Source organism: Wolffia australiana, chromosome 14, assembly GCF_029677425.1.
Source record: "Wolffia australiana isolate 7733 chromosome 14, ASM2967742v1".
Classification (NCBI taxonomy): domain Eukaryota; kingdom Viridiplantae; phylum Streptophyta; class Magnoliopsida; order Alismatales; family Araceae; genus Wolffia; species Wolffia australiana.
In genome coordinates, this window is record NC_135848.1 from 2,296,050 (window position 1) to 2,321,292 (window position 25,243).

The 25,243-nt window shown below is 40.8% G+C and overlaps 2 protein-coding genes across 3 annotated transcripts; both read right to left on the minus strand.

The window, feature by feature from the left end:
- Window positions 1–2,611: 2,611 nt before the first annotated feature.
- On the minus strand, window positions 2,612–5,824 carry LOC144711846 (Ribosomal protein S10p/S20e family protein). Its single transcript, XM_078585943.1, has 3 exons — window positions 5,565–5,824; window positions 5,408–5,467; window positions 2,612–3,132 (listed from the first exon to the last, which is right to left on the minus strand). Exons 1-3 carry the CDS (start codon window positions 5,751–5,753, stop codon window positions 2,821–2,823), a joined length of 561 nt encoding a protein of 186 aa, XP_078442069.1. The 5' UTR covers window positions 5,754–5,824; the 3' UTR covers window positions 2,612–2,820.
- An 11,146-nt stretch (window positions 5,825–16,970) lies between these two features.
- On the minus strand, window positions 16,971–20,008 carry LOC144712073 (hexosyltransferase GAUT11-like). Of its 2 annotated transcripts, none has more exons than XM_078586253.1 (3): window positions 19,516–20,008; window positions 17,435–18,829; window positions 16,971–17,045 (listed from the first exon to the last, which is right to left on the minus strand). In XM_078586253.1, the coding sequence occupies exons 1-2, from the start codon at window positions 19,663–19,665 to the stop codon at window positions 17,447–17,449; spliced, it is 1,533 nt and encodes a 510-aa protein (XP_078442379.1). In that variant the 5' UTR covers window positions 19,666–20,008; the 3' UTR covers window positions 16,971–17,045; window positions 17,435–17,446. The 2 variants fall into 2 exon arrangements, with proteins under 2 accessions (XP_078442379.1, XP_078442380.1); XM_078586254.1 differs by lacking the exon at window positions 16,971–17,045 and adding an exon at window positions 17,232–17,312.
- Between the last annotated feature and the right edge of the window lie 5,235 nt (window positions 20,009–25,243).

Below are 25,243 nucleotides of genomic sequence, written 5' to 3' on the forward strand. Positions count from 1 at the left end.
ATTCAACATGACGTGAGGAGGCTGGCAAACCTTTGGCATTATTGTTTGTAGGAATGCTCCTACAAACTTTATTGTTTCCGTGATAGAATTTGAAAAATTGTGAGCTTGCTTTCACCAAAAATATCAAAGAGTGTTGTGGTCTCATTAACAAACTTTAATTCATTGACATCAGAATCTGCTCGTAAACTCACCCTCCAGGAACCTATCTAAAATGCTATTAAATGGAGCCACATATGGGATGAAACAAAGTTTTTTACTGCACTTTCTCAAAATCACCAATCAAACTCTTGGCTACTGTTCTATGTAGCAAGGCCCTTTCAGCTACACTTCGATGGCAACATAGTCATCCTTCCACATCATGATTATGAAATAAATGAAGTTTTCTCTTTCAGGATTTTACTTTTAACTATCTGTCCATCACGCCTCACAAACAATGACAACAATGTTGTTTTTAAGAAACATAATTCAAAAATCTGTTTGTCTCATATTTATAACAAATAGATCTGGTCTGGACGGTCTGAATTGAAATGGAAACCAACGCTGGAAAATTAAATTTGCAGCTTCAATTGAATGAGACGCAATTTGTAATTGGATAATGTGACGATTCATACTACTTTCTTGCAGTTTGAAATTTCTTCATTCCCCTCAGTCAAGTTATCATGCACAAGTATTATGACTCTGCTTTCATTGTGACGTGTGGTTGGATTTGACTCCAGCTCCCCATATCATTTGGTCTTTTTCAGTGCCTAAGAGGGAGTACTTTGAGCACATGGTTCTGAAATGAAATCTAATGACAAATCTTGTTCCTCTAGAATGGTTGGTGCTACCACAAGGAAATATGTACCATATATTTCTTGATCAGTGCCATTTCTGGAGTGATTGAAGGATAGAGAAATAGAGACTATGATGAAATAAATAAGTAATGAAAGATAGTTATAGCGAAAGAGACTATCGTTCCACCTCATGAACAACAATTAAACACCTCACAACAACCGAGTATGCAGAAGATTTGTGCAGAATTTTTGCTAGCTGCCCTTTTATTTTTGAAGAAAAAAGAACGTGGCAAATTTTGATGAATGGAATGCTAACAATCTAAATATAGCCCAGATTAAAACATCGTTTTATTCACGTAAAATAATATAATGAATCTAGAACGGGATTTTAGTAAACCAGATGGGATTTAACATCACAAATAGCCGCACATCTGAACACTATAAATAAAGTCAACGAACATTACAGATTATATAATTTGTGGCTAGAATTTTCAAAGAAACTCTTTTCACAACATCTGGTGCTCATTCCTCTCCTCAATAAAATTCTTTTTTTGCGCCTAGAGAGAATCAAAGAGGACGAACAGCTATGGGGGACCAAGCCAAATCTCCCATCAAACCACTGTACCGACGATCTCGTAGATTCCCAGCCAAAGTGAAGATGGAAGAAATCAATGAGCGCGATTATGGCTGTGAGACAACGTTTGTGATGAAGCAAGCTGGTTACCACTCTATCTGCGTCTATTCCAATTCTGAACAGGCAACTGTTGCCAGAAGGAACAAGACATGGCTAGAGAGGAAGGTCTTGGTCCACGTTGAAGGAGATCGAGAGAAGGAGAGAAGAGCCGTAGAGATCGTCGAGGCCAGCGCCGAGGGAAGTATCCCGGCGCTGTTGTTGTCATCGTCATCGTCTCCGCGCCCGCCGGATTCGATGTTCAACCCTAGAATTCCCTCTGCAACTCTTTCCCTTTCCCTTGCCCTAGAAACATCCTGCTCCTCCTTCTCCTTCCCCTTGTCCGCCGAATCCTTCCCCTTGCCAAAGCCCTGGCGCCGGCCCTCGATCTCTCTGCGACCGGCAGAAGACTCTGTGCTGTCCATGGCCCTCGCCGCCCCTGAAGAAGCGCCTTCCTTCTCCGCCTGCTTCTGCGTCAGAGAGGAGGTCGAGGCAGCGCCCTCTTCTCTCCTTCTCTTGATCTCCTTCTCTTCTCCCACTCAAACGCGTCTCTCTCTCTCCCCCTTCCATTTAATTAATCTCAAAGTGGCTATCCCGGTGATGACATGGATATCCGCGTGGCAGCCAGGTGGATTCCACCTGGCCATGATTCCACCTGGCAGGCGACGTGGAGATCCATGACGTCACCGGGATAGCCACTTTTCAATATCATGAGTTGGGGATATACGGTGCTAAAAAAAAAGTTAAGGGTAGATCTCAGATTTTCGTAACAGTTTGGGATGTACCGTGCTATTATCCCTTATTATTTTGGCCAACCTCATAAGATATAAACTAATGCCAGAAATATAAAGGAGTCGGACCCAAATTTGAATCTGAACGAATCTTATTTCCCATATGGATCTATTTTGCTTCTAGGACAACATGATAAGAACTAAGAACTTCTGCCTTGGCCACCCCCATATTCCCATGGATAATACAGAAAATATGTGATTGAATGATTATCACTATTGAATATTTTATTCTCTCTTGAGTCAGTAGCCAAAACTTTGGAGTAAAACTTTGGATCACACGAAAGTAACCTCAGGTCAAATAAAGTAATGGATCACACGAAATGTCACAAGCATCAACAATCGTTTATCTCTGATTAAAATGCCTTGCAAGAGAGATATAAAGATAAATATAAAGATAGAGATTGACTCATAAAAATGGTAGGAGATTCTCCACGCATCCATTCTATGCTGGACTCAAGAAAGAACTATCAATTTAAACAAGACAAAAACAACAGAAAACAAAAAAAGTAATATAATTTAGATAGAGGAATTGGGTCGGCTCTTGATTCAACATCTCTCTTCTTTCTCCACTTGATTCAATCTCTCCTTAGAGCTTGACCTCCACATCCACCCCAGCAGGAAGGTCGAGTTGCATGAGAGAGTCGATGGTCTGGGCCGTTGGATAGAGGATGTCGATGAGGCGCTGGTGGGTTCTGATCTCAAAGTGGAAACGCGCATCCTTGTGAACGTGAGGAGACTTGAGAACACAGTAAATGCGCTTTTTCGTGGGGAGGGGGACCGGGCCCATCGTCTTGGCATTGGTGTTCCTGGCAGCATCCATGATCTGCTTGCAGGAATCCTCGATCAGCGGCACCCAGTATGATCTCAGCTTGATCCTGATCTTTTGCTTTGGCGCCGCCTGTTTTGCCACATCGGGTTAAAATGGATGATGATTATCAGCTTCAGATAAAAAAAGCTTAAAACCACTGGTTGGCAGACAACAATGAATTCATTATCGTCATCGTCCTCCACGAGTTGACTTGGATTAATCATGAAGACAAAGATCTCAGCGACATCCACTTATCATTGTTGACACCGATGACATCGTGGCCATCCCAAAAGTTTTGCAATCATCATTGGCATCCGCGTTTGGATTGTAACTAATGACTATGAGGAAGACTTATAATTATTGGCTGATGGATGACAAAGACAGGGTGATATGTCATGATCATCGCCAGTGTCTTCATGGACGCCAAAGTCTAATTAGAGTGAAGGAAAAGATTACAAGCCAACTTTTTTGATTAGTTTGAGAAAATCAAAAATGACAGTTAGGAGCTAAGTTAATTGGTTTTGCTGGGAGTGAACCATTAACTGGAAAAGAGAGAGGGGGAGAGAGAGAGAGAGAGAGAGGGAGAGAGGGAGAGGGAGAGAGATGTTGAACGAAGAGTATGAGCTAAAGCGAGTTGGTTTTAATGAAATAAAATCTGGGGTACGGAGAGAGCGAAGACATCTCATGAACGGTTGGAGCTATGAGAGATAGGGAGTCCAAGAGAGAGAGAGATGGGGAGAAATAGACGGGAGCAAAAAGGAGAGAGAAGGCAAGAAAGATATGGGAGCAAGAGAGAGAGTCTGAGAGACGGGTAAGAGCTAAGTGAGTTAGTTGTAGTGAAAGAAGACTATGGATAAGGAGAGAGATTGCGGGAGCAGAGAGGGGGATGACTTTGAATGAAGGAATCGAGCTAAGTGTTATGGTTCTACGGAGATTTCTATTGTCCCACAGATAGCGGGAGAGAGGGAGAGGGGGGAAAGAGAGGGAGAGAGAGAGAGAGAGAGAGGGAGAGGGAGAGGGAGAGGGAGAGGGAGAGGGAGAGAGAGAGGGAGAGGGAGAGGGAGAGGGAGAGGGAGAGGGAGAGAGAGAGAGAGAGAGAGAGGGAGAGGGAGAGGGAGAGAGAGAGAGAGAGAGAGAGAGAGAGAGAGAGCTGATCTGAGTGAAAGGTTGGAGCTAAGTGAATCAGGTCTAGCGAAAGGAAAGCACGGTGAAGGAGAAAGATGAGGAAGCAGAAAATGGAAAGATATTGAAAGAAGAGTAGGTGTTAAGTGATATGGGATCTACTGAGAGTGATCGGTGAGCAGGGGGGAGAGAGAGAGAGAGAGAGAGAGCAGAGAGTAAGTGGATAGTCATTGAATGAAGGGTAGAAGCTATCTCAGTTGGTTCTAGTAAGAGAAAATCAGGGACCGGAGTTAGAAGGAGAGCAGAGAGGGGAAAGACATTGAATCAGGGGAGAGCAAAGAGTAAGAGGAGAGACATTGAATGAGATTAAGGAGCTAAGTGAGTTGGTTCGAGTGAAAGAAAATCAGGGATAAGGATAGGGGAAGAGTCTTTCAAAAGAAAAAAGGAGAGGGGAAGAGGAAGGAATATGCTAATCTGCTTTATCTGAAAATACGAGCTGCCCGTAGCTTTAATTCGGGACCTTAAGATAGGCCATCTTGACCATGTAATACCAGAGTGGAGCACATCAACAGATCTCTCTCTCTGATCACAGAGAGAGAGAGAGATGTGTGAAGAAAAAGAAAGCTTCTTATCCCTATTTTCATTCATTACAACGAGCTGACAAAGCTTCTACCCTTCATTCCATACCTCCTTACTTTCTGCTCACCTTCTCTCTCATCCACTCCCTCCCGCTCAATGATTTACTCTCAGTAGAACCAACTCTTTAGTCTCCTACTCGTCATTCAGCCTTCATGAGAGACATACAAGAAGGAAATGCAGAAGAATAAATGAATCAATTCACTTGCGAAGATCTAATGAGCTAAATGAAACCCAGAAGAATAAGCCTCTCTACCACATGATTCCTTCTGGTGAAGATATTATCAGCGAAATGAAACAACTGGAAACAAGAACACTGTGGTCGCAGGAATACACAACATTTTTGGAGTTGAATCATTCAACTCTTACCAGTTTCTTCTTCTTCAAAAGAAACCTCTTACCATTCTCGACTATAAGGAAGATTCGGCGCTTAAAAAAAAATCATAAATCAGGAAAACTAACGAGAATAAACAGTCCCAGAAGCAAAATTTTAGGAAGAGCAAGAAAAATCAAATGGGTTTCCCCCGATCCAGCAATGGGCCGCAGGAGCCGAAAAAATCATAGCATAAGAACAAAACTTTATCTCTACAATTTTAAAAATACGTACACTGTCAGCATCAGCACCAAGTGCAAGGGGAGAAGGCCCAGCATCTTCAATCTCCGCAACCTACACATCCAACCCACAAAAGAAAAAAAATCAATAAAATAAGACGAAAAGCATCGAAAATTCAGAAATTTAATTCTGGGTTTTCAAAATTAGCAACCTCTGCGGCCTCCCCGACGGCTTTCGGGGCAGCAAATATCCTTGACGGAGCTGGCTCGGAGGCGGTGAAAGATAGAGGATTTGAGGTCTGGAAAGGGTGGAATGAAAGAGAAGGCCTGAGCTTTGGGCCAGAAGCGGAGTTGCGGAGGGGGAGGAGAGAGAGGGCGGGCGAGAGGGAGGAGGCAGCCATGGCTGGATGGGAAGCTGCTTCTCGCTTCTCCCCTTGTTCGCTTGCTTTATCCAGAAAGATGAGCAGATGGGTCGTCCGTAGCTTTTAATTTAGCACGGTTGGATAGTCCGTCTTTACAACAAGATGGGGGAAACCAGCCCATCTCCCTTAGGCCCATTCATAATGCACAATCTCTCTCTCTCTCTCTCTCTCTCTCTCTCTCTCTCTCTCTCTCTCTCTCTCTCTCTCTCCCTCTCTCTCTCTCTCCCTCTCTCTCTCCCTCTCTCTCTCTCTCTCCCTCTCTCTCTCTCTCTCCCTCTCTCTCCCTCTCTCTCTCCCTCTCTCTCTCCCTCTATCTCTCTATCTCTCTCTCTTTCATAATCTATATAACTTACATTCTCTCTTTATCTTATCTTCTCTTAATCTCTCCATCTTACCTTCTCTCATTCTCTTAATCCCTCTATATCTTACCTTCTCTTCTCTCACTTCATCTCTATATCTTACCTTCTCTTCTCTCTCTTCATCTCTATATATTACCTTCTCTTCTCTCTCTTCATCTCTATATCTCACTTCTCTTCTCTCTCTTCGTGTCTATATCTGACATTCTCTTCTCTCTCTTCATCTCTATATCTTACCTTCTCTCTATCTGTCTTAATATCTTTATCTTACCTTATCTCTCTCTCTTCATATCTACATCTCATCTCATCTCTCTCTCTCTCTCTCTCTCTCTCTTCATCTCTCTCCCCTCTTAACATATCTATCCTACCTTCTCTCTTTTCATATATATATCTTATCTTCTCTCTCTCTTCATCTCTCTCCCCTTCTTAATATATCTATCATACCTTCTCTCTCTTCATCTCTATATCTAATCTTCTCTCTCTCTCTTGATCTATATAGCTAACTTTTTTTCTATCCCTCGTAATCTTTATATCTTACCTCCTCTCCCTCTCTTAATCTACCTCTTACCCTCTCACTCTTCATCTCTATATCTTACATCTCTCTCCCCCTTTTAATATCTATGTTTTACCCTCTCTCTCTATCTCCCTCGCCCCATCTCTCTCCTCATCCCTTTACTTCTCTCTCTATCCCTATTTATTTCTCATTCCCTCTCTCCTTCTCTTCCATTCTCTCTCCCTCGCCCTCTTTCTCTTTCTCTCTCTATCTCTGTTAATTTCTTATTCCCTCCCCACTTCTCTTTCATTCTCCCTCTCCCTCTCTCCTTATCTCTCTGTCTTCGTTTATTTCTCATTCCCTCTCTCATTCTCTTTCATTCTCACTCTCTCTCTCCTCCCTCTCCTCTTTCATTCCCTCTCCCTCTCCTTCTATCCTTTTCTTTTTCTATCTCCCCACCCTCTTTCCTATTTTATTCTCTCTCTTCTCCTTGATTGATATTATATAGCTGTCAAGCCAATCACACTTTAATGATTTATTTAATTTCAATTGAAACAAATATATCTTCATCATTATTCCCACGACATGTTTACAATGAAGTCCCCGATTACATACATTGACTTATTGAATTATGAAGAGATCATAATACAATGGTCACTAGTCTTCAACCGTGTATTCTAAACAAATACATACATCGAGTTATCCAAATAGAAAAGAACTATCTAGTCCCACTTATAAGATGCATATGCTTGATATTGTGCCAATCAGTGTGGAGACACTATCGACAAACGATTGGTGCTCTTTAGAGAAAGATTTAATTGTAGTGATCCCTATGAATCCTTTAATGGTATCGTACATAAATTTCAATGACGTTGATTCATGTCACATTTGTGTAAGTAGTCTATTGACCTGAAATACCGATGACATATTGTGTATGGGCGACCATGTTTTGACTAAGACATACAAGTGCCTAACCATGGGATTCAAACACGTCTTAACTTGGACATAGCAAGAAACATACGAAGGTGGTTGAGTGGTCAAAATGGGATGGTTCACCCGTGCTATTGCAGGAGATTGACTTGGTGAATGATATGCATCAAATGCCTAGCCAAGGTAGCAAGGATATTGGAGAAGGTGTTCTCTAATTGTCCCCTATACACATCAATACTAATTGAATGACATATTTGGATTTGATGGCTAATCATACTCTAAGACATTTGAGAGTCTCATGTGAAAGAATGATAATACGTATATGGTCAGCGGTGATGGCAAAGGTTCCGTGAAAGGGTTCAAATACTACTTTGTATCTTCTAGAGAACAAGTTGTATGTTGGCACCCCATGACCTTGAAACTTAACATAGCAATTGGGTTAAACTAATCCTTGATTAATTAATATGTATGTTGATGTAGTTAATTAATAAGGTTGGTCAATAAATGTTATTTGACCTTTGAAGTTATTAACTATATTGATATATGGGCCAAGAAGATCACATGCACGAGATTAAAGGACATTCTAAGATATAATTTTATGATAAGGAATTTCATGAAAAGTTCCGAATAATTAAAAATAAATGGGTCACCCATTTTGGGTGACCATGCAACCCAGATATTGGCTTCCCCAATTTCTTCTTAGTTTTCTCTATCCACTCATTCCATTAGAGAGTCTTTATGGAGAGAAGATCAATAAGATATTCAATAAGAGTTAGAGAAGAAGAGGAGATCCAATAGTCCCTTGATCTAATGGATACGTCTAGAGACAAGGCACATGAATGGCATGAAAGGACTCTCCCTTCTCTTCTTTATCTCTCTCTCTCTCTCCTTATCTCTATCCAAATCGTCTCCTCCCCCTCTATGTGCCCTCACTCACTCACTCTCTCTCTCTCTCTCTCTCTGTCTCTTCCAATCTCATTCTTTTTTATATCTTTGGGATTCTCTCCCTCTTTAGCTCTCTTCTTCACTTTCTTTCTCTCAACTTTCTCATTCTCTTATTCTCTCTCTCTCTCTATCTCTTTATCTTAATATCTCCCTAGGGCTGGACGGTCTCAATCTGGTACTGGTTTCTGGCAAGGACCTAAACTTTACCCAAAGTTTGGTATGTTTCGGGTCTGGTCCCTCTAGCAAGTCAAAGTCAAAGTACAAAAGTAAAAAAATCAACATAGTATATTAAGTCCATCTTTAAATTAAAATATCTCATTTGATGTTGCATCCTAGATTCTTGCCCTCATAAAATATACATGTATCTGATGTCCAAAACATGGAATGGAATTTTACATGTGTTAGTGTTATTTTTGTTTCATTTTACTCATTCTATCTTGCTTTTGATATGAATTCTAATTTCATGCATTAAACATGCAATTTGGTTAAAATAATACTTTCCACTATAATTTTTTTCATAATTTTCTGGCCCATTAATTCTCGTTGAAATTATGTTTAAAACATCTTAATTTTAATGGGTGTAACTATTCTCTTGAGTATATCTGTTTATATTTTACAAGACTAAATAAAATAAATAATAAAAGAGTGAGAAAGAAGAAGATGAAAATTTTAAAAAAGGGTCAATAGAAGCAGCGGAGCCACTAAGGTGCATCAACACTCAAGACATAGAGCACTCGAGCTGCCCACAACTGGCGAACATCGATGCACAAGAAGTGACACCACATGGAAACACAAGGTCCCAACTAAGTCACCTAGTGGGCATCAGTGGTAGAGGGCAAGCCTGCGTACGCAAGAGAAGGGAGCTTTTATTCATCAATCAAATGGATGCAGAATTTATATAGAGAAAATTTATTTAAAAGTCTCTACTATGGGATTAACTATCCCATCCATTGTTTCAGCTCATCCATGCTGGGCTGACAAACGAGAAAATGGAACACAGCCTGACAGATCACAATCCTAAGAAATTAAGAAACAAGGATAACCGGGCTTCGAGCCAACCTGGCCCGAACTTGGGTCACAATGCACTTTTTTTTAAGTTGCCAATATAATCTTGGCCAGCCGATGTTCTTAAGGAAGATCCAATGGTAATATCTGAAAAAACAATATTATTCATTTTATGTCTCTATCTTTTATTTTCAGGTTTTCGATTGGACATGGATGCTGATGCAGATGGCGATCCCACATGACCAATGAATTAAAAGCAGGAAATGGGTTAACGGAGCTGCCAACTTGGCTGCTAATGTGACGATGGGTACACAAAACATAAAGGGGTCCAAGTCTGTGATTTATTCACAGCCGGTTACCCTTGATTGCATGAGATCCAACGACCAAGGGGCAGATATGTCCTCTGTGCCCTTGGTCATCATCATCCTTTGATCAATCGGTGGTTTCTTGTCATGGGAGACCGCCACAGGTCATCGAATGGCCTCGGAGGACCCATGGCCAGTCCATGCTATCTATGGCCATGGGAAGTCCCACCCAAGCCTTATAAAAGGGCTCAAGAGACCTTAATTAATCATCTCTCTTTGTAGAGACAAAAAATTGGGAGAGATCCTTTCAGCTATGTGTTTGTGTATCTAAGGTCATGACAGCCTTCCAGGCACAAGAGTTGCAGAAAGGTGCTAAATAAGAATCAAGAAGGCAATATCTTCACCAGCATGGATAAAAATAGCGGGGTACGTTGTGAACTAAGGTTAGCATGAAGCGATCAATGTTCCCCCCTCAACTCTCAAAAACAAGGCCGATAAGGTAACTTTCTCACTTGACATAAAAAATATGTAGCATAGAAACTTCCATCCTTTAAAATAATTTGATTCCATTTCAAGATTAAGCAAATTATCTCAGAGTTCAATTCCCAGCCTACTTAAAGATTTTCCCCAAAACCATATCACAATAAAGCATTTTTGCCAAATTTATCTTAAGTTTTATGGAAATTCTCCCATAAAAATACTTAAAATTTTTTATTTTATTTGGGAAAATTAAATCACAACGACGTAAAAATACAAGTGAAGTGTGCCCAGCGTACTTAAAATTATCTCTGAGTTCAATTCCCAGCGTACATAAAAATACAAATGCAATGTGCCCAGCATACTTAAAATTATCTCAGAGTTCAATTCCCAGCGCACTTAAAGATTTTCCCCAAAACCATATCTCAATTAAGCATTTTCACCAAAATTTTTTTAAAGTTTTATGAAAAGTCTGCCATAAAAATACTTAAAATTTTTTATTTCATGTGGAAAAATTAAATCACAACGACATAAAAATACAAGTGCAATGTGCCACCATCAAATTGACGCCGTTGCCGTGGATCAAACCCCGGTCACCCGCGTGACAGGCGGGAATACTCACCACTATACTATGACGACTTTATATCAATAAAGCTAAAAAAATACATATTAAATAGTATACCTATAAAGCCACCGTCTATCAGTCTAATCTGACTATTAATTATATAATGCTATAACTATTGCCCCCATCATTACTCTCAATTCCCCCCTATTATCTTCTCTGAGATAGCAGATGGGAAATTTTTTTTGCTGATATACTAGAATTCTACTGAATTTTTTTTTTCAGGCTTGTATTGATTCAAAAATATATATACGATTCTTTACTTAAAGAGTTTTAAATACAGGTCTTATCAACATAGAGTAGGTAATGAGAGTGTAAGTTTTAGATAAAATATGTCTTGAATGTTTTTAGATGTGTTTTATAAGGTTTTATTATTTCAGATTTTTACTAAGAATAACTTTTTAAAAGATTTAAGGAAACATACTTAAAAATTTGAATGAATGGAATAAATTGTATTTAAATAGATATTATTGGGTTAGATGATTTTTAAGAAAATTTGGAATCATTTATAGAATAAAATAAATTCAATTATATTCAATACCCTTCGCAAGCACTCCAAATGTGGAATTTTCTGGTGGTTATCGATGATCTCAAAATTTGGGGCGTTAATTTATCGTTGATATAGATGTTATTAAATAAAAATATACAGACCTTTAAGCATAAACTAATTTGACTATTAAGTGAAGAACGAGAGATGTCTCCCCACAGAACGTATATTAGGGTTGAAATAATCTTTAAGTGATGATTCAAGAGGCATGAGAGGAGATACATATGAAATATGAGGTCGTGATGTGATGAATATGAGGTGGTGAGAGGGAGATATTAACTATTTTATAAGGATGATGCCAATAAAAATATGAGGAATAGGTTGTAGGATGTGTATAGATCAATTGGAAATGAGACACTGAGATAAATGAATATATGAAATGATGATGGATGTAGAAGATGGGTAAGAAGGTGGGATGATGAACTGGGTGAATGGATGAGAGTGGATGCAGATGGATGATGGTGAAATTGAATGGTGGAGGAAAAAAGGATAATTAATAATCTAACTAATGGATCTGATGGAAGAATGGATAGGTGGTTGTACGAGGGAGAGGATGGTGGACTAGATGATTTAGGGTATTATATGAGAAAAAGGTGATGAGACCGAGGTTGAGATCAGATGTAACTTTGGTAGGGAGAGATGATGGAAATGTTAATGAGAAATATATGATGAAAATAAAGATGTGAATCTAACTAAAGGGATGTGGAGATGATAAACTAATTTAAGGCAAGAGATTAACTTTATACCCCTATGTTCCACAAGGATCAAGCATTTGCCTGATCCAGATCACTTCACCACTTATCTGTTGATCTTCCCAAGCACTCAAGACAACAAGAACACTATTGATGGACCTTCAAAACTTCACTGTCTTTCAATAGGCCTCTCTAGGAGGAAACAAGCTTAAATATAGTTTTTTAAAAAATTCAAGGCTCTATTTGTAGATCAAACCTTCTGGATGGAAAGAGGAGGAAAAAGAAAACTCTGCTCAAAATTTCAGCCTAATCGTCAAATATCGCAAATTGAATTAGGATTATTCTCAGCCCTCCAATTTTCTATCTCCTTTGATTTTGGAAGTCCAGAAAAGAGCCATTAAATAATTCCTAAAAATATAGAAATTAATTTATAAAAAATATCATAAATATATTTTTTGAATTTAAAAATGATATCTCTTCGAATATAAAGCCAACAAATCATTAAAAATATATTTCAAATATGTTCTTTCAGAAAGTGACATCAGAAAATCCTTTTAAATACATAAATAACATAAAATTGAAAATATCATTAAAATGTATTTAATCATTTTAGGCTTGATAACCAACAGATATAATCAAATTAGTGCGAATAAACATATACATGGGGTCAAGAAGCTTACCTACTAAAATGAGTGCAACCAAGTTTTCTATACAAGGTGGATTTATGGGAAATGGTGGCAGGAAACTTTAATACATGAAGAGTTTTGGTTACAAGTGTTGGATGAAAGACAGTGTAACTTTTGTTGCAGGAGAATTTTTTTACAGTGGTTTGATATGTACTATAGTAAAATATTGTCGCCTAGGCTATCTATTAAAATATTTAACTATACTAAAATATGACAAAATTCAAATCAACCATATCAAAGATCACATAAACCTAATTGTATCTTCCCCAAGGGCTGAGTGGTCCCTTTCTTCAAAGAATGTAGACCAAACTTGAACCATCTCTCCCAAAATCTTGTAGAAAAATAATGATCAAGTAATTCTGATGCACTAGGTCACAGACAACAAGTTTGTAGAAAAATTCAAAAAGGCACACAAAGAAGAGTAGAGATTAAATAGAAGTCCAACTCACCAACCATTTGGACTTAATTCCAAGGGTTTGGAGGGCTAGGGTAATTTGACTTCCATCCTGGATTCATATTATGCCTTCCCAGATTTTAAAATGGATCTTTGTGGTTCAAATTGTGTCTTAGTTCCACAATTCTTAACTTTATTTGACTTAGTTTTTAAGAAGGACAAAAATGGGCTTAAATAATGAACTTACTGTGTATCAGGCCTCTTTTATAATTTAATCCATACCCTGGGCTTCTTTTTCTGGTCCAGGATGTGGCATGAGCTTCTCTTTTCCTCCCATTTTCATATAAAATTCATCATTTTATTTACCTCAGTTTTGTATTCAAATAAATATCTCAGAATATGTGAGAAAAATCCACTTGACTACAAGGCATCAAGTAGTGTTAGTCTTAAATTTTAATAAAATACATAAAAATATAAGTTAGGAAAATGAATTATAATTTTCTCACTTTAAACGAAAATCATGAATAATGCAAGCATAAACCTAAAAATAATTGGCAAAATGAAGTGTAAAAGCATATTTTTATTGACATAATTTAATGTTATGATGCAGTCAATATAGAATGTATGTGGCCTCTAGTAATGAGGTGGAAACTATCAAAATAAACAATTTGAATCTCGTATTCAGTTTTCAGGTGATTGGGATAGAATATGAGAAGTATCCCCATCTAGAGGGCAACACGACTGATATCTTATTGATAGATCTCAAACCCATCTCTGCATCCATCTCTCCCTCCTTGCATCATTGACCTATTATCTCTCTATATCTCCACTTGCTATCAACATAGATGAGAATATAGAGATAACACAAGAAAAAAGAGAATCAAGAGATAATTTAAAGAAACGTATATTGAATCAACATTAACACTTAATTGGATATTTAAAGTATTCGCTCCATTTCATGATAGAATGTTTTTGAATATATGTCTCGATGAAATTATGTGAATATATCTTTATGTTTTAGATTAACTAAAAATACGTACTATAAGTGGATCTTTCTAGGCCTTGGGGGTCAACTAGGTGAAGTTTTTTCTGCTGAATAAGAGGATATTTTATAGCCTGAGTCGGAAGACGTCAAGTATCATAATTTAATGGAAGAGGTTGGGAGTTGAAGATGAAAGGGTTTCACAAACCTTTTCTTTCCCCGCATCTTTGCCATGCCTTATTTCCAATAATTTTATTTGAGGGAATTCTGATGCAGGACGTACAGGACTGTGCGGTAACAGAGATGGGAAGACAACATGAACAAGGTGTGATGGTGACGAGGGAAACAGAGACAACGATGATGGCAATGTCAAAGATGATGATGAGGTGACAAGGACAATGCACTAGGTACAGGCTAGCGTGCGCAGGCAGAGATAATGTTGCCACGAGATAACTTGGCACAACAGCTACCGGCAGCAGTGGCGATGAGAGTTCCTAATTGTAACTGATTTTTTTATTCTAAAAAAGTTCTCTTGTCAGCATAAAAAGTTTTTTTATTGGTGTCACAGAAGAGCTTTCTATAACCTCCTAGTGACGTCCCCATTTTTTAATAAAAGGAATCAAATAAAAACATTCAAAAAAATAAAAACAAAGTAGATGGGCCAAATCATCTAGTTAGGCCCGTTCCCCATCACATTCACACAAATTTTCTTAGGGCTTATCATACCCTTGAGTTGGATAGTCCTTCACAGCATTAATGAATATCCAAAGCTGTAGAAAAAGAATAACTACTAAATCTACCCAATCATCTATATTATTCCATACATAAGTGGGCCATATTTCATGTATTTAACTATATTAGAGTGAATAAACTTTAAAGAAATTATTCACACCCCCTTCCTTCTTAGGTCATACCTTGGCTACTCATACCACCATCAGTCATACTGCAAAATTCATGGATGGAAACTTTAAGAAGAAACTGCGGAGCTTAATACACGTTAAACTTGGCAGAAAAATATAGGGAAAATTCAGAATCTTTGCCAAAAGATCAAGCCAAAAGCTAAATTAAGAACCAAATGTTTCTATCAAACTTCCAATCAAACATGGCAACAAAGTACTTCATACTAAGCTTTTCATTAACAAAACATCTTGATGCACAAGGTCAATAATAACCTTCATCAAAGTCAGTTACATCTGAATTAGGACAAGGAATATGCTATGGGTAGCTATCTAGTACAGAGAATGTCTTACTGCCTCTACCTCATGTTCAAGTTATTCCTCAGTTGCCCAAGGCTAGCTTGCCACTCATACCTTTCAATAATTTCAATATACTACAGTCACATGGCCCGCAAGGATGTTCATTCAGACAAAAAAAAAGGGTACCCCATATATTCTAACTTTTAACTATGCTGACACAAAATTCAATTTCCTATGTATGAATTCTTGTAAAGCAACGCATCTTTTAAACTCCACTAATCCCTCTTCCAAGGTAGACCTTGAGATAAGTGCATTTGCAGGCTTCAGATTATTCCACTGTAAGCCCTCACACTTTTAGGATGCCTCAGCTCTTTGTTCACAAACAAAGTGCAAATCGTGCGTCAAAGAGTGACTACAAAATGTCCAAGATCTCACAAAGAGTATTCATAAAACTTGATCAGTATCAGTTTCAAGGTATTGATTCAACGTTTATATCTTTTAAAAATAAATAGAATGCTACATTTTAGATTATACTTTCAAACATTTTTTACAAGGGAAAAATTTCGTAAATCTATTATAATAATTTGAATATATGATCATAACTTGTAAAAATAAAAGTTTTGCTTAACCCGAGTAAATGAGCTCGAGGTGTTCTCAATCGGCGAAACCTTCAAGGTGTTCTCAATCGGTGAAGCCTCTCTAAGGGGTTCTAAATCGTCAAAACATCTAAAGACAAAGCTGTTCTCAATCAGCAATGCCTCCAAGGTTTTTTAATCGGCGAAGGCTCCATGGACTAAGCTGAGGACTTCTCAATCGGCGAAGCCTCCAAGTACTGAGCTGAGGAGTTCTCAATCGGAGAAGTCTCCAAGTATCGAGCTGAGGAGTTCTCGACCGGCGAAGCCTCCAAGTACTGAGCTGAGGAGTTCTCAATCGGAGAAGTCTCCAAGTATTGAGCTGAGGAGTTCTCGACCGGCGAAGCCTCCAAGTACTGAACTGAGGATTTCTCAATCGGTGAAGCCTCACCCCAAGACTTCCTACATCATTTTATTTTAATTATAATGTTAACGCTTATATTTTTATGCTGTTGCACTTAGATTAATAAACTTGTTTTGGGCTTTTTTATTTTTTCATCATTTTTTCATATTTTTGAAAAATTACCTATTTTAAAAAAGGTTTTGCTACTGTGTTAAAACCTTCTTCTATGCCCTATTTTGTTCTTATAAAACTGTATCTTCTACCCTATGATACTTGGGGTGAATCTCAAAATAACCCACTTTTCTCTTCTCATATCTTTTCTTTGGCCTTATAAAAATCCTATATGTGTATTTTTTTCATTTTCTTAATTCAATTAATAACAAATAAATTTAAATGAATATTCTATCCATTTTCAAATTCATAGGCATACTCATCTAAATTTCCAACATGATTCTTGATACCACTTTTAATCTCAAACTTGGTGAGGGGAAGAAAAAATCATCCCTTCATGTAGTACTTATGATAAGGGAATCGATGGCTCAGATTGAAGTACTAGAGATAGAGAGATAAAAACGTGATGGCCTGGAAGACTAGAAAACAACTGCTAATGGTTAATATGCAATTTACTGTGATGGAAGAAGAGAATGCTTGACACTTCGTCTCTGCCTGCACAGGTCAAGCAAAGAGAGTTTAAGGCGTGTTCTAATTTACATGAAGGTCAAATCAATTTTGATGTCTGAGACAAAAAAATGGTTTATTGATGTGGGTATATTTCAATGGGACTCTACTATCCAAATGAAAATATCTTGTGCTTGTTGTGGGCATGTTTCAGGCCCTCAAGAAATAAACCAATGAAGAAAGAACATAAGATTTATGATAATAATAATCTGAACAGAACCATAATCGACGAGGCACAGTCTATGACCAAAATAACTGCATATCAATTACATTTAAGGGTCAGGTTATTATTTCCTGTAAAAAATAATTCGAAGAGTAACCCCCAAAAATAAACCAAGGTAAAATGGGGGAAGCCAACCAGATAAAGAATAACTTACAGATAACAGGGGTTACCAATTGGGAGAGCAACCATGGCTACCAAGGCGAGTCCGGTTGACATACTGCACCCAAAGTGCTCTATACCTGGTAATTGCCGAACCTAACCATGGCTTCATGTTCCCATTGAAGTGAATGACGGCCGCTGACTCGATCAGTCTATCATCTATATCTGGGTCAAACCCGAGACCCAGGACATGCCATCTACGGTCGAGAGTCTCAGTCGACCCGTAAAAGGTCAGAAGCCCAAGAGGAAGAATTCCACCAGTCCACAGAGTGTGATCTTCATTCTGTCCCAACCAATATTTGTATTTGGCTGTCAGGTTAGCCTTTCTCCATAACACTAAGTCAAAGACATTAACCCCAAAGGCCCACCCACAAGTCTCAGGGTCAAATTTTGAGCTGATTAAGGGGCTGGAGAAGTTCAAGTACTGGTGATATCTGTGAAAAGTCTCAAAACACGTCTCCACCGCTCCATTAACGTGTCCATGCAGTTCCAAGGAGAAGAGGGCAGTCAAGTCTTTCTGAACCACAACATCATCTTCAAGGAAGACTATTTTTTCCAGTGATGGAAAGATTTCAGGTATGTAGAATCTCAAATGATCGAGGACGGGCTCCGTATCACAGTGCTGAACTGGTTTCAAAGATTTCTGATGATCTAGGACGAGCTCCCCAGTGCTGAGGACCTCCACCATGGCTCCTCTGAGGCTGCTCCCCATGAACCATGCTTTCATGGCCCGCCAGTTGACTGGGTCGGTGATGATGTGGAAAACGATTTGCTGAGGATGATCAGCATTGAAGATGGTGGAATTTACGACTGCGGCTGCTGCAAGCACATTATCAGAGAACAGACAGAAATGGTACAGGCTGTTGTCCGTGAGTCGAGGCGAGTTGCTCTGTTCCTTCTCAAGCTTTTGTAAAGTTGGGTTAATGAACCAGAGCTCAGTGAGCTTGACAGCCACGCAATGAACGTATTTAGGTAAAGCATATGCTGCCAGGCGTCCAAATGCCGCCGTTTGTACGATAGCGGCATCAACCCGGTGTTCCAGGGCCTGTGAATGGGCCTTGAGAGTGGTAATGGTAGTGGCAAGATCATAGTGCATGTCTTGGGCTTTATAGATCAACTGAGACAGGAGGTGGATCATGGGCTGGGCTTCATTTTGACTGATGGGCCTTCCCTCGACGGCAGCCCGAGACAACAGGCGCTGCGAGTTTCTAATCTGGGTGCTGAGATCCCAGGCAAACTTAAAGTTATGTTGTTCCTTTGAGATGACAAGGAAGGCCTTTGCTAGGGTGATCTGATCGACGAGCTGACGAGTAAAGGAGGTGGAGCTCAGCAGCTCCTCAGTCAGATTGAAATCCTGATGAAGAGTGGTTGTTTTTGAGGCGTTGACATCCTGAAAATGTAGAAAAACAACAGTGGGTCTGCATCAAACTATTCCGATTTTGGTGAACTACAAAAATATGAACTCTAATTCCCCTGAATTTTTCTTGTGTTCTGTTTCATTTTCTTCCTTTCAATCTTTCTTCTTATTTGCACGAGTCGATAAAGATCGAAGCAAGTTTGTGTAAAAATATGATAAGAAAAAAAAATGAAAAACGAAGGATACAGATGAGAAATAGATGTATGGAGGCCAAAGACATTTATGAGGGATTAATGGTGAATACGGGTTCCAATCTAGCACCAAAAATGCAACGGATCGTAGCTAACTAATCTTCTCATCGTAAAGAGAAAATCCGCAAAGATAAAGATAAAAAACAGGGTTAAGAAATAGTCCCGAGGAACAATAGCATCTTCAACAGATTGTAGAAGTGAATCAAGAATCAATAGAAGTTATATATCTTTGGACTGAATCAGACAAGAAAACCTCGACTCCTCCAACTTTAAATCAACTAGCTCATATTAATCCGATACGATCTCAATTTAGCACCTAGAGTAACTAAACGCTCGAAAAAATTATTTCGTGAAATTGATCTCACAAAAGAGTAACTGAAGCATTTTTCAAGCTGATTGATCTCACAAAACGGTTATCGAGCACGGAAATCAGCAAACGAGGGGTCATCGAGTGAGAAAAAAACTTACCGGCGGCGAATGTTCCCATTTTTCAAGCTGATATCGGCGCAGGGCGACGAGCAGCAAACCAGTGACGGCAAATAAGATGAAGAGGAACCAGATCCATCCACTGATCCTTCTCCTCGACAATCGCTGACGCTCAATCGCCCTCTTCCGCATGACATACAGATCCGTCTAGACTACCTACTGAGAAAAGATAATTGGATTTGTACGAGAACCGCAGGATTTCTACAATTCCACATCTTTCACCAAGAGATTTAACACAGCTCGAGAACTTCCACCCAGATCGCCCCGATAATCGATTGAAAAGCAGGCAGCGAGGCAAGAATCACCGAATTAGGAAAACCCAAAAACCCAAAGCAGCAAAGTAGAGCAGGAGATCAAAAGTAGTTTGTTCTTCAGGGGGAGATTCGCAGAGCCGATATGAAGTATAGAGAGGACTACCGCGTACTGAATTAATCTCTCTCCCTCTCTCTCTCCCTCTCTCTCTCTCTCTCTCTCTCTCTCTCTCTCTCTCTCTTTCTATCTCTCTCACCCTCTCTCTCTCCCTCTTTCTATCTCTCTCTCTCTCCCTCTCTCCCTCTCTCTTTCTATTTCTCTCACCCTCTCTCTCTCTCCCTCTTTCTATCTCTCTCTCTCTCCCTCTCTCCCTCTCTCCCTCTCTCTCTCTATCTCTCTCGCCCTCTCTCTCTCTCCCTCATTCTATCTCTCTCTCTCTCCCTCTCTCTCTTTCTATCTCTCTCACCCTCTCTCTCTCCCTCTTTCTATCTCTCTCTTTCCCTCTCTCTCGTTCTATCTCTCTCACCCTCTCTCTCTCCCTCTCTCTCTCTTTCTCTCTCTCTCTCCCTCTCTCTCTCTCTCTCTCCCTCTCTCTCTCTCTTTCTATCTCTTTCACCCTCTCTCCCTCTCTCTCTCTCTCTCTCTCTCTCTCTCTCTCTCCCTCTCTCTCTCTCTCTCTCCCTCTCTCTCTCCCCCTTTCTATCTCTTTCACCCTCTCTCTCTCTCTCTCTCCCTCTCTCTCTCTCTCTCTTTCTCTCTCTCTCACCCTCTCTCTCCCTCTCTTTCTCCCTTTTTCTATCTCTCTCTCCCCCTCTTTCTAACTCTCTCTCTCCCTCTCTCTCTTTCTATCTCTCTCACCATCTCTCTCTCATTCTATCTCTCTCTCCCTCTCTCTCTCCCTCTCTCTCTCTCCCTCTTTCTATCCCTCTCTCTCTATATATCTCCCTCCTCCCTCTCCCTCGCTCTCTGTCTCTCTCTCTCTATGTCTCCCTCCTCCCTCTCCCTCTCTCTCTCCCCCCCTCCCTCTCTCTCTCTCTCTCTCTCTCTCTCTCTCTCTCTCTCTCTCTCTCTCTCTTTTTCCCTCTCTCTATCTCCCTCCTCCCTCTTTCTATCTCTCTCTCCTTCTCTCTCTCTCCCCCCCTCTCTCTATCTCCCTCCTCCCTCTTTCTTTCTTTCTTTCTCTCTGTCTCTCTGCCTCTATCTCTCTCTCTCTCTCTTTCCCTCTCACTATCTCCCTCCTCCCTCTTTCTATCTCTCTCTCCCTCTCTCTCCCTCCCCCCCTCTCTCTATCTCCCTCCTCCCTCTTTCTTTCTTTCTTTCTCTGTCTCTCTGTCTCTATCTCTCTCTCTCTCTTTCCCTCTCACTATCTCCCTCCTCCCTCTCCCTCTCTCTCTCTCCCTCTCTCTCTCTCCCTCCTCCCTCTCTCTCTCTTTCCCTTTCTCTCTCTCCCTCCTCCCTCTTTCTTTCTCTCTCTCTCCCCCCTCTCTCTCTCCCTCTCTCTATCTCCCTCCTCCCTCTTTCTTTCTCTCTCTCTCCCCCCTCTCTCTCTCCCTCTCTCTATCTCCCTCCTCCCTCTTTCTTTCTCTCTCCCCCTCTCTTTCCCTCTCTATCTCCCTTCCTCTTCCTCTCCATCTCTTGCTGTCTTTCTCTTTCTCTCTATATATTTCTCTTTTTTGTCAATCTCCCCCTCTCAATCTTAGGGATCGGAAGTTTGTCATTTGATGTTCGTGTTTGTGTTCAGTTTGTTCATGTTCATTCGTGAATGAATGCGAATCAGGTGTGCTGCATCTGAGACCATAAATATACACATGGAACTCGCTTGGAACTCCACTCTGTCAGCCAACTAAGGGGAATGCAGGCTAGTGATTGCCCATCCAATATCTGATATCAGACAAATGATAAATGATATCCGATAGAAATTGGATATTGAGACGGATACCGCAAGGCTTCGGACATGGCGGATGCTGGTACTGGGAATCGAATCTGATATCTGATATCAAAATTTGATATCCGGAGAAGGGTTAAAAAATAGAGGATAGTGTCCCACATGGGAAAACTATAAAATTTAGATTGGCAAATAATGCCAAATCCATTAGTTAGATGGGCTAATAATGTGCTCCGCGGTGAAAGCATTCTGGCCCATTTTGTACTAGGCCAGACTAAGGGCAAAATATGGATTTAAACCATCAAGAAAGTTATAAAATACTCAAAGAAACAGTATATATGACTCCCAATAGTTTAGTTAGGTATTAAAAATTATTTAAAATATATTTAAAATTTGTATAACAGATATTGAAAAAACCGATAGCCGACGTCAATATCCGATATCATCATCCAACCTTTGAGACAAGGACATATGTCGATATCAAGACAGATAACAGTATCGGTATTGGTATTGTAGCAACCAAGATCTATATCGTTATCTGACATCAGGATATTGGTATGGTCATATATAGGAAAGCCCATTTCTGAGATCCGGTTCATTATATGCCCCGATATCGGATGACGATATCGGGTTAGGACGGCCGAACACTAATGCACACGGTGATGGTAGGGCTTGTCGAGGAGCATGCTGGCAAGGCGCATGGTGGCTATGTTGTGGATGAAGTCCTCGGCGATGATGTGCCTCACGTGAACAGATAGCCATGTCGTCGTGGCCACATCAGAAGACATGTTCATGAATGTTTTCAAACATTACTTGGCTGGGATTTTCATGTTTGTGTTCTTGTTTGTTTGTGAGCGCTCACACACTCTCAAACGAACATATTTTTTTACAAACCCTAATCTCTCGCCCTATTTTATTTTTATCTCTGTCTTCCTCTATCTCTCTCCCTCTTCTCCTAGCTATATCTTTTTTTCTCTCTCTCACTCCTATCCATCCCTCTTCCCCTCCCTCTATATATGTATGTCTTTTCCGTGTGTGTGTTTGTGTGTATCACTCTCTCTGTTTCTTTCTCTTTATGGCTCTCTCTATGTGATCATCTTTCTTTGTGATGTTCCTTATGCCTATCTACATGTCTATCTTTCTCCCTCTCCTTGAACAGAAAACAAATATTCATACATCTAGACAGCTAATTGCATTTTATCTGTCGATCTATATCTATCTATCTCTGTCATTAAACATCAATTAATGTGCATAAATGTTTAAATATTTATCTGTTTATTTGTGCATTTGGTATCTGATGGCGAGGACTCCAACACATCACCATCGGACGCGTCGCCACGGTCAACCGAAGTCAACGTCTCTGCCACGGATACACCGCCACAGTCAACCGACGCCAACACTCCCGCTACGGACACGCCGCAACCGTCTCTGCTACGCACGTCTCCACGCACGCACACCCCTTCGCGCATCATGACACGTCGCCAACGGCAGATCAACAACTGCCCCTTGGCGTGACATGAAGCACGTCTCGTCTTTAATTTCTCGTCTTTAAGTTGTATTTTCTCTTTCCTCCAAGGCCTATATGTATAGGCCATTGTTTCAAGAAACAGTTAGGCAGTCATAATTCAAGAATCGAGTTTTTGTTTAACTCCTCTTGGAGGACTGCCCAAGCCTCCCTATCCCGTCTACAACCCTACCTCGCAGCCTCTGCCACCTCCGCTGCTGCCGCCGCCACTGCCTCGCTTCTCGTCGTCGGCCTTCCCTCCCTCTTCCCTCTCTTCCACTTCTCTCTCTCTCTTCTCGCCCTAGGGCCGCCCTCCATAGGTCGCCCTTCCAGGCCGCCCTAGGGCCGCCCTTCCAGGCCGTCCAAGGGCCACCCTCCCAGGCCGCCCCAAGGCTACCAAGGCCGCCCCCTAGGCCGCCCTCCACAGGCCACCCAAGGGCCGCCCTTCCAAGCCGCCCCAAGGCTACCAGGGCTGCCCCCTTGGCCGCCCTCCACAGGCCGCCCAAGGGCCGCCCTTCCAAGCCGTCCCAGGGCTGCCCTCCCAGGCCGCCCAAGGGCGCCCAAGGCCACCCCAAGGCTACCAGGGTCGCCCCCTTGGCCGCCCTCCACAGGCCGCCCCCTTGCCCGCCCACTCAAGGCCGCCCAAGGATCACCCCAAGCACCCATTCCAGGCCGCCCAAGACTGCCCCTTGGCCACCCGCCCCAAACCACCTACTATGGGCTGTTCCGAGGGCCATACAACACCCGGAACGCCAAGATCCTTGTTCGTCCAGAGGGTCATTCAACGCCCGGATTCGCCAAGTCTTGCCTCGGTCGGAATTTCCTGCATCCTCTTCACGCACTACGGTGTCGAGGTACGCCTGAACTCTTTGGTGTCGAAGTGTTCTCCGTTCAGTATTTTCTCGAGAAGTTTCCACCGTCGTCAGAAATAGATTTGGTTTGGATTTTCCACTTCCTCCCTCTCTTTCAAGTGTTTCTTCGTGACGCGAATTTGGGTATTGAGTTCGGTGCTTAGGCATCGTCGCGGTGGGCGAAGACAGTACTCCCGCCCTCGATAAGGGTTGGAGCTGCACCACCAGCTTTTCATCGATTTTAAAGACCGAATTCGACCGTGTGGATTTCTATGGACTTTTTATCCCACCCATACCCTAACCTTCCATTGTCGTTCATCCATCCGTAACCTTTTCCCGTTATCCCTGTCGTCCATTCCTTAGTCACCCTGCATCACTAGTCGCCCAATCCTTAGTCGTTCTGCGTCAGTATCCATCTACCCAGTTTTCTATCCAGCCATGTTTGTATCTCTATATAAAGTTACTTTGCTACATCTTTTGTTCTATTTAGGTCAAAATGATGATAAAGGCACATTTTCCAACTTTTCAACCAACTATTGATACTAATTAGATTGATTCTTTGGTAGTGGCACACACGATAGGAACAACGAGCTGCTTCTTCGTGCTGAATTAGTTATTTAATTTTCACATTATGGGGTGGCCATGGCCCTCGGTAATCATGCAGGGCTGCCAAGCAGAGATCCATTGAGCTGTAGCAGGTAGGGGGGACAGGAGCAGGGGGAGATAAATGAGTGGGGAGAGGTAAATGTGCTGTCAAACAATGAGCCAATGAGGGGGAATGAGAATGAGGATAAGGGTGTGAGAAGTGGGAGCAAGTAGGTGTAAATGCGGCTAGGAGGGTTTTAGTGTTTAATGTGTCTTGCCATAACATACGAAATAATTAATTTATTGAAAACTTTTTGTCTTGTTTGATTCTTTGTGCTTCATTGATCATCCAAAACAATATAGGTAACACAATCATTTAAATCAAACCATATTTAGAAATCAACCCTATGAAGATCACATCACCTTATTCCCTCATTATTGTATCCATGGAAGAGTATCAAGCCATTCATGTGTCCAATCTCTAGATGTATCAATGTGATTATTGTGATGATGTATCTCCTCTCAGACTTCTCCAATACTCCTTAAATATCTAGTAGAATTTCTGACAAACTCAAAATCTAGGGTTTAGAATCATCGTCGGTATTTTTGAGATTAATCGGTAAAATATATGCA

Excerpts from the sequence above, each read along its gene's own strand:
- LOC144711846 (XM_078585943.1), bottom strand. The coding sequence starts at position 5,753 with ATGGCTGCCTCCTCCCTCTCGCCCGCCCTCTCTCTCCTCCCCCTCCGC. Across the intron at positions 5,468-5,564 it reads CCGTCGGGGAGGCCGCAGAG|GTTGCGGAGATTGAAGATGC; the intron begins GTTGCTAATTTT and ends TTGGATGTGTAG. Across the intron at positions 3,133-5,407 it reads TTGGTGCTGATGCTGACAGT|GCGGCGCCAAAGCAAAAGAT; the intron begins GTACGTATTTTT and ends GTGGCAAAACAG.
- LOC144712073 (XM_078586253.1), bottom strand. The coding sequence starts at position 19,665 with ATGCGGAAGAGGGCGATTGAGCGTCAGCGATTGTCGAGGAGAAGGATC. Across the intron at positions 18,830-19,515 it reads AATGGGAACATTCGCCGCCG|GATGTCAACGCCTCAAAAAC; the intron begins GTAAGTTTTTTT and ends CTACATTTTCAG.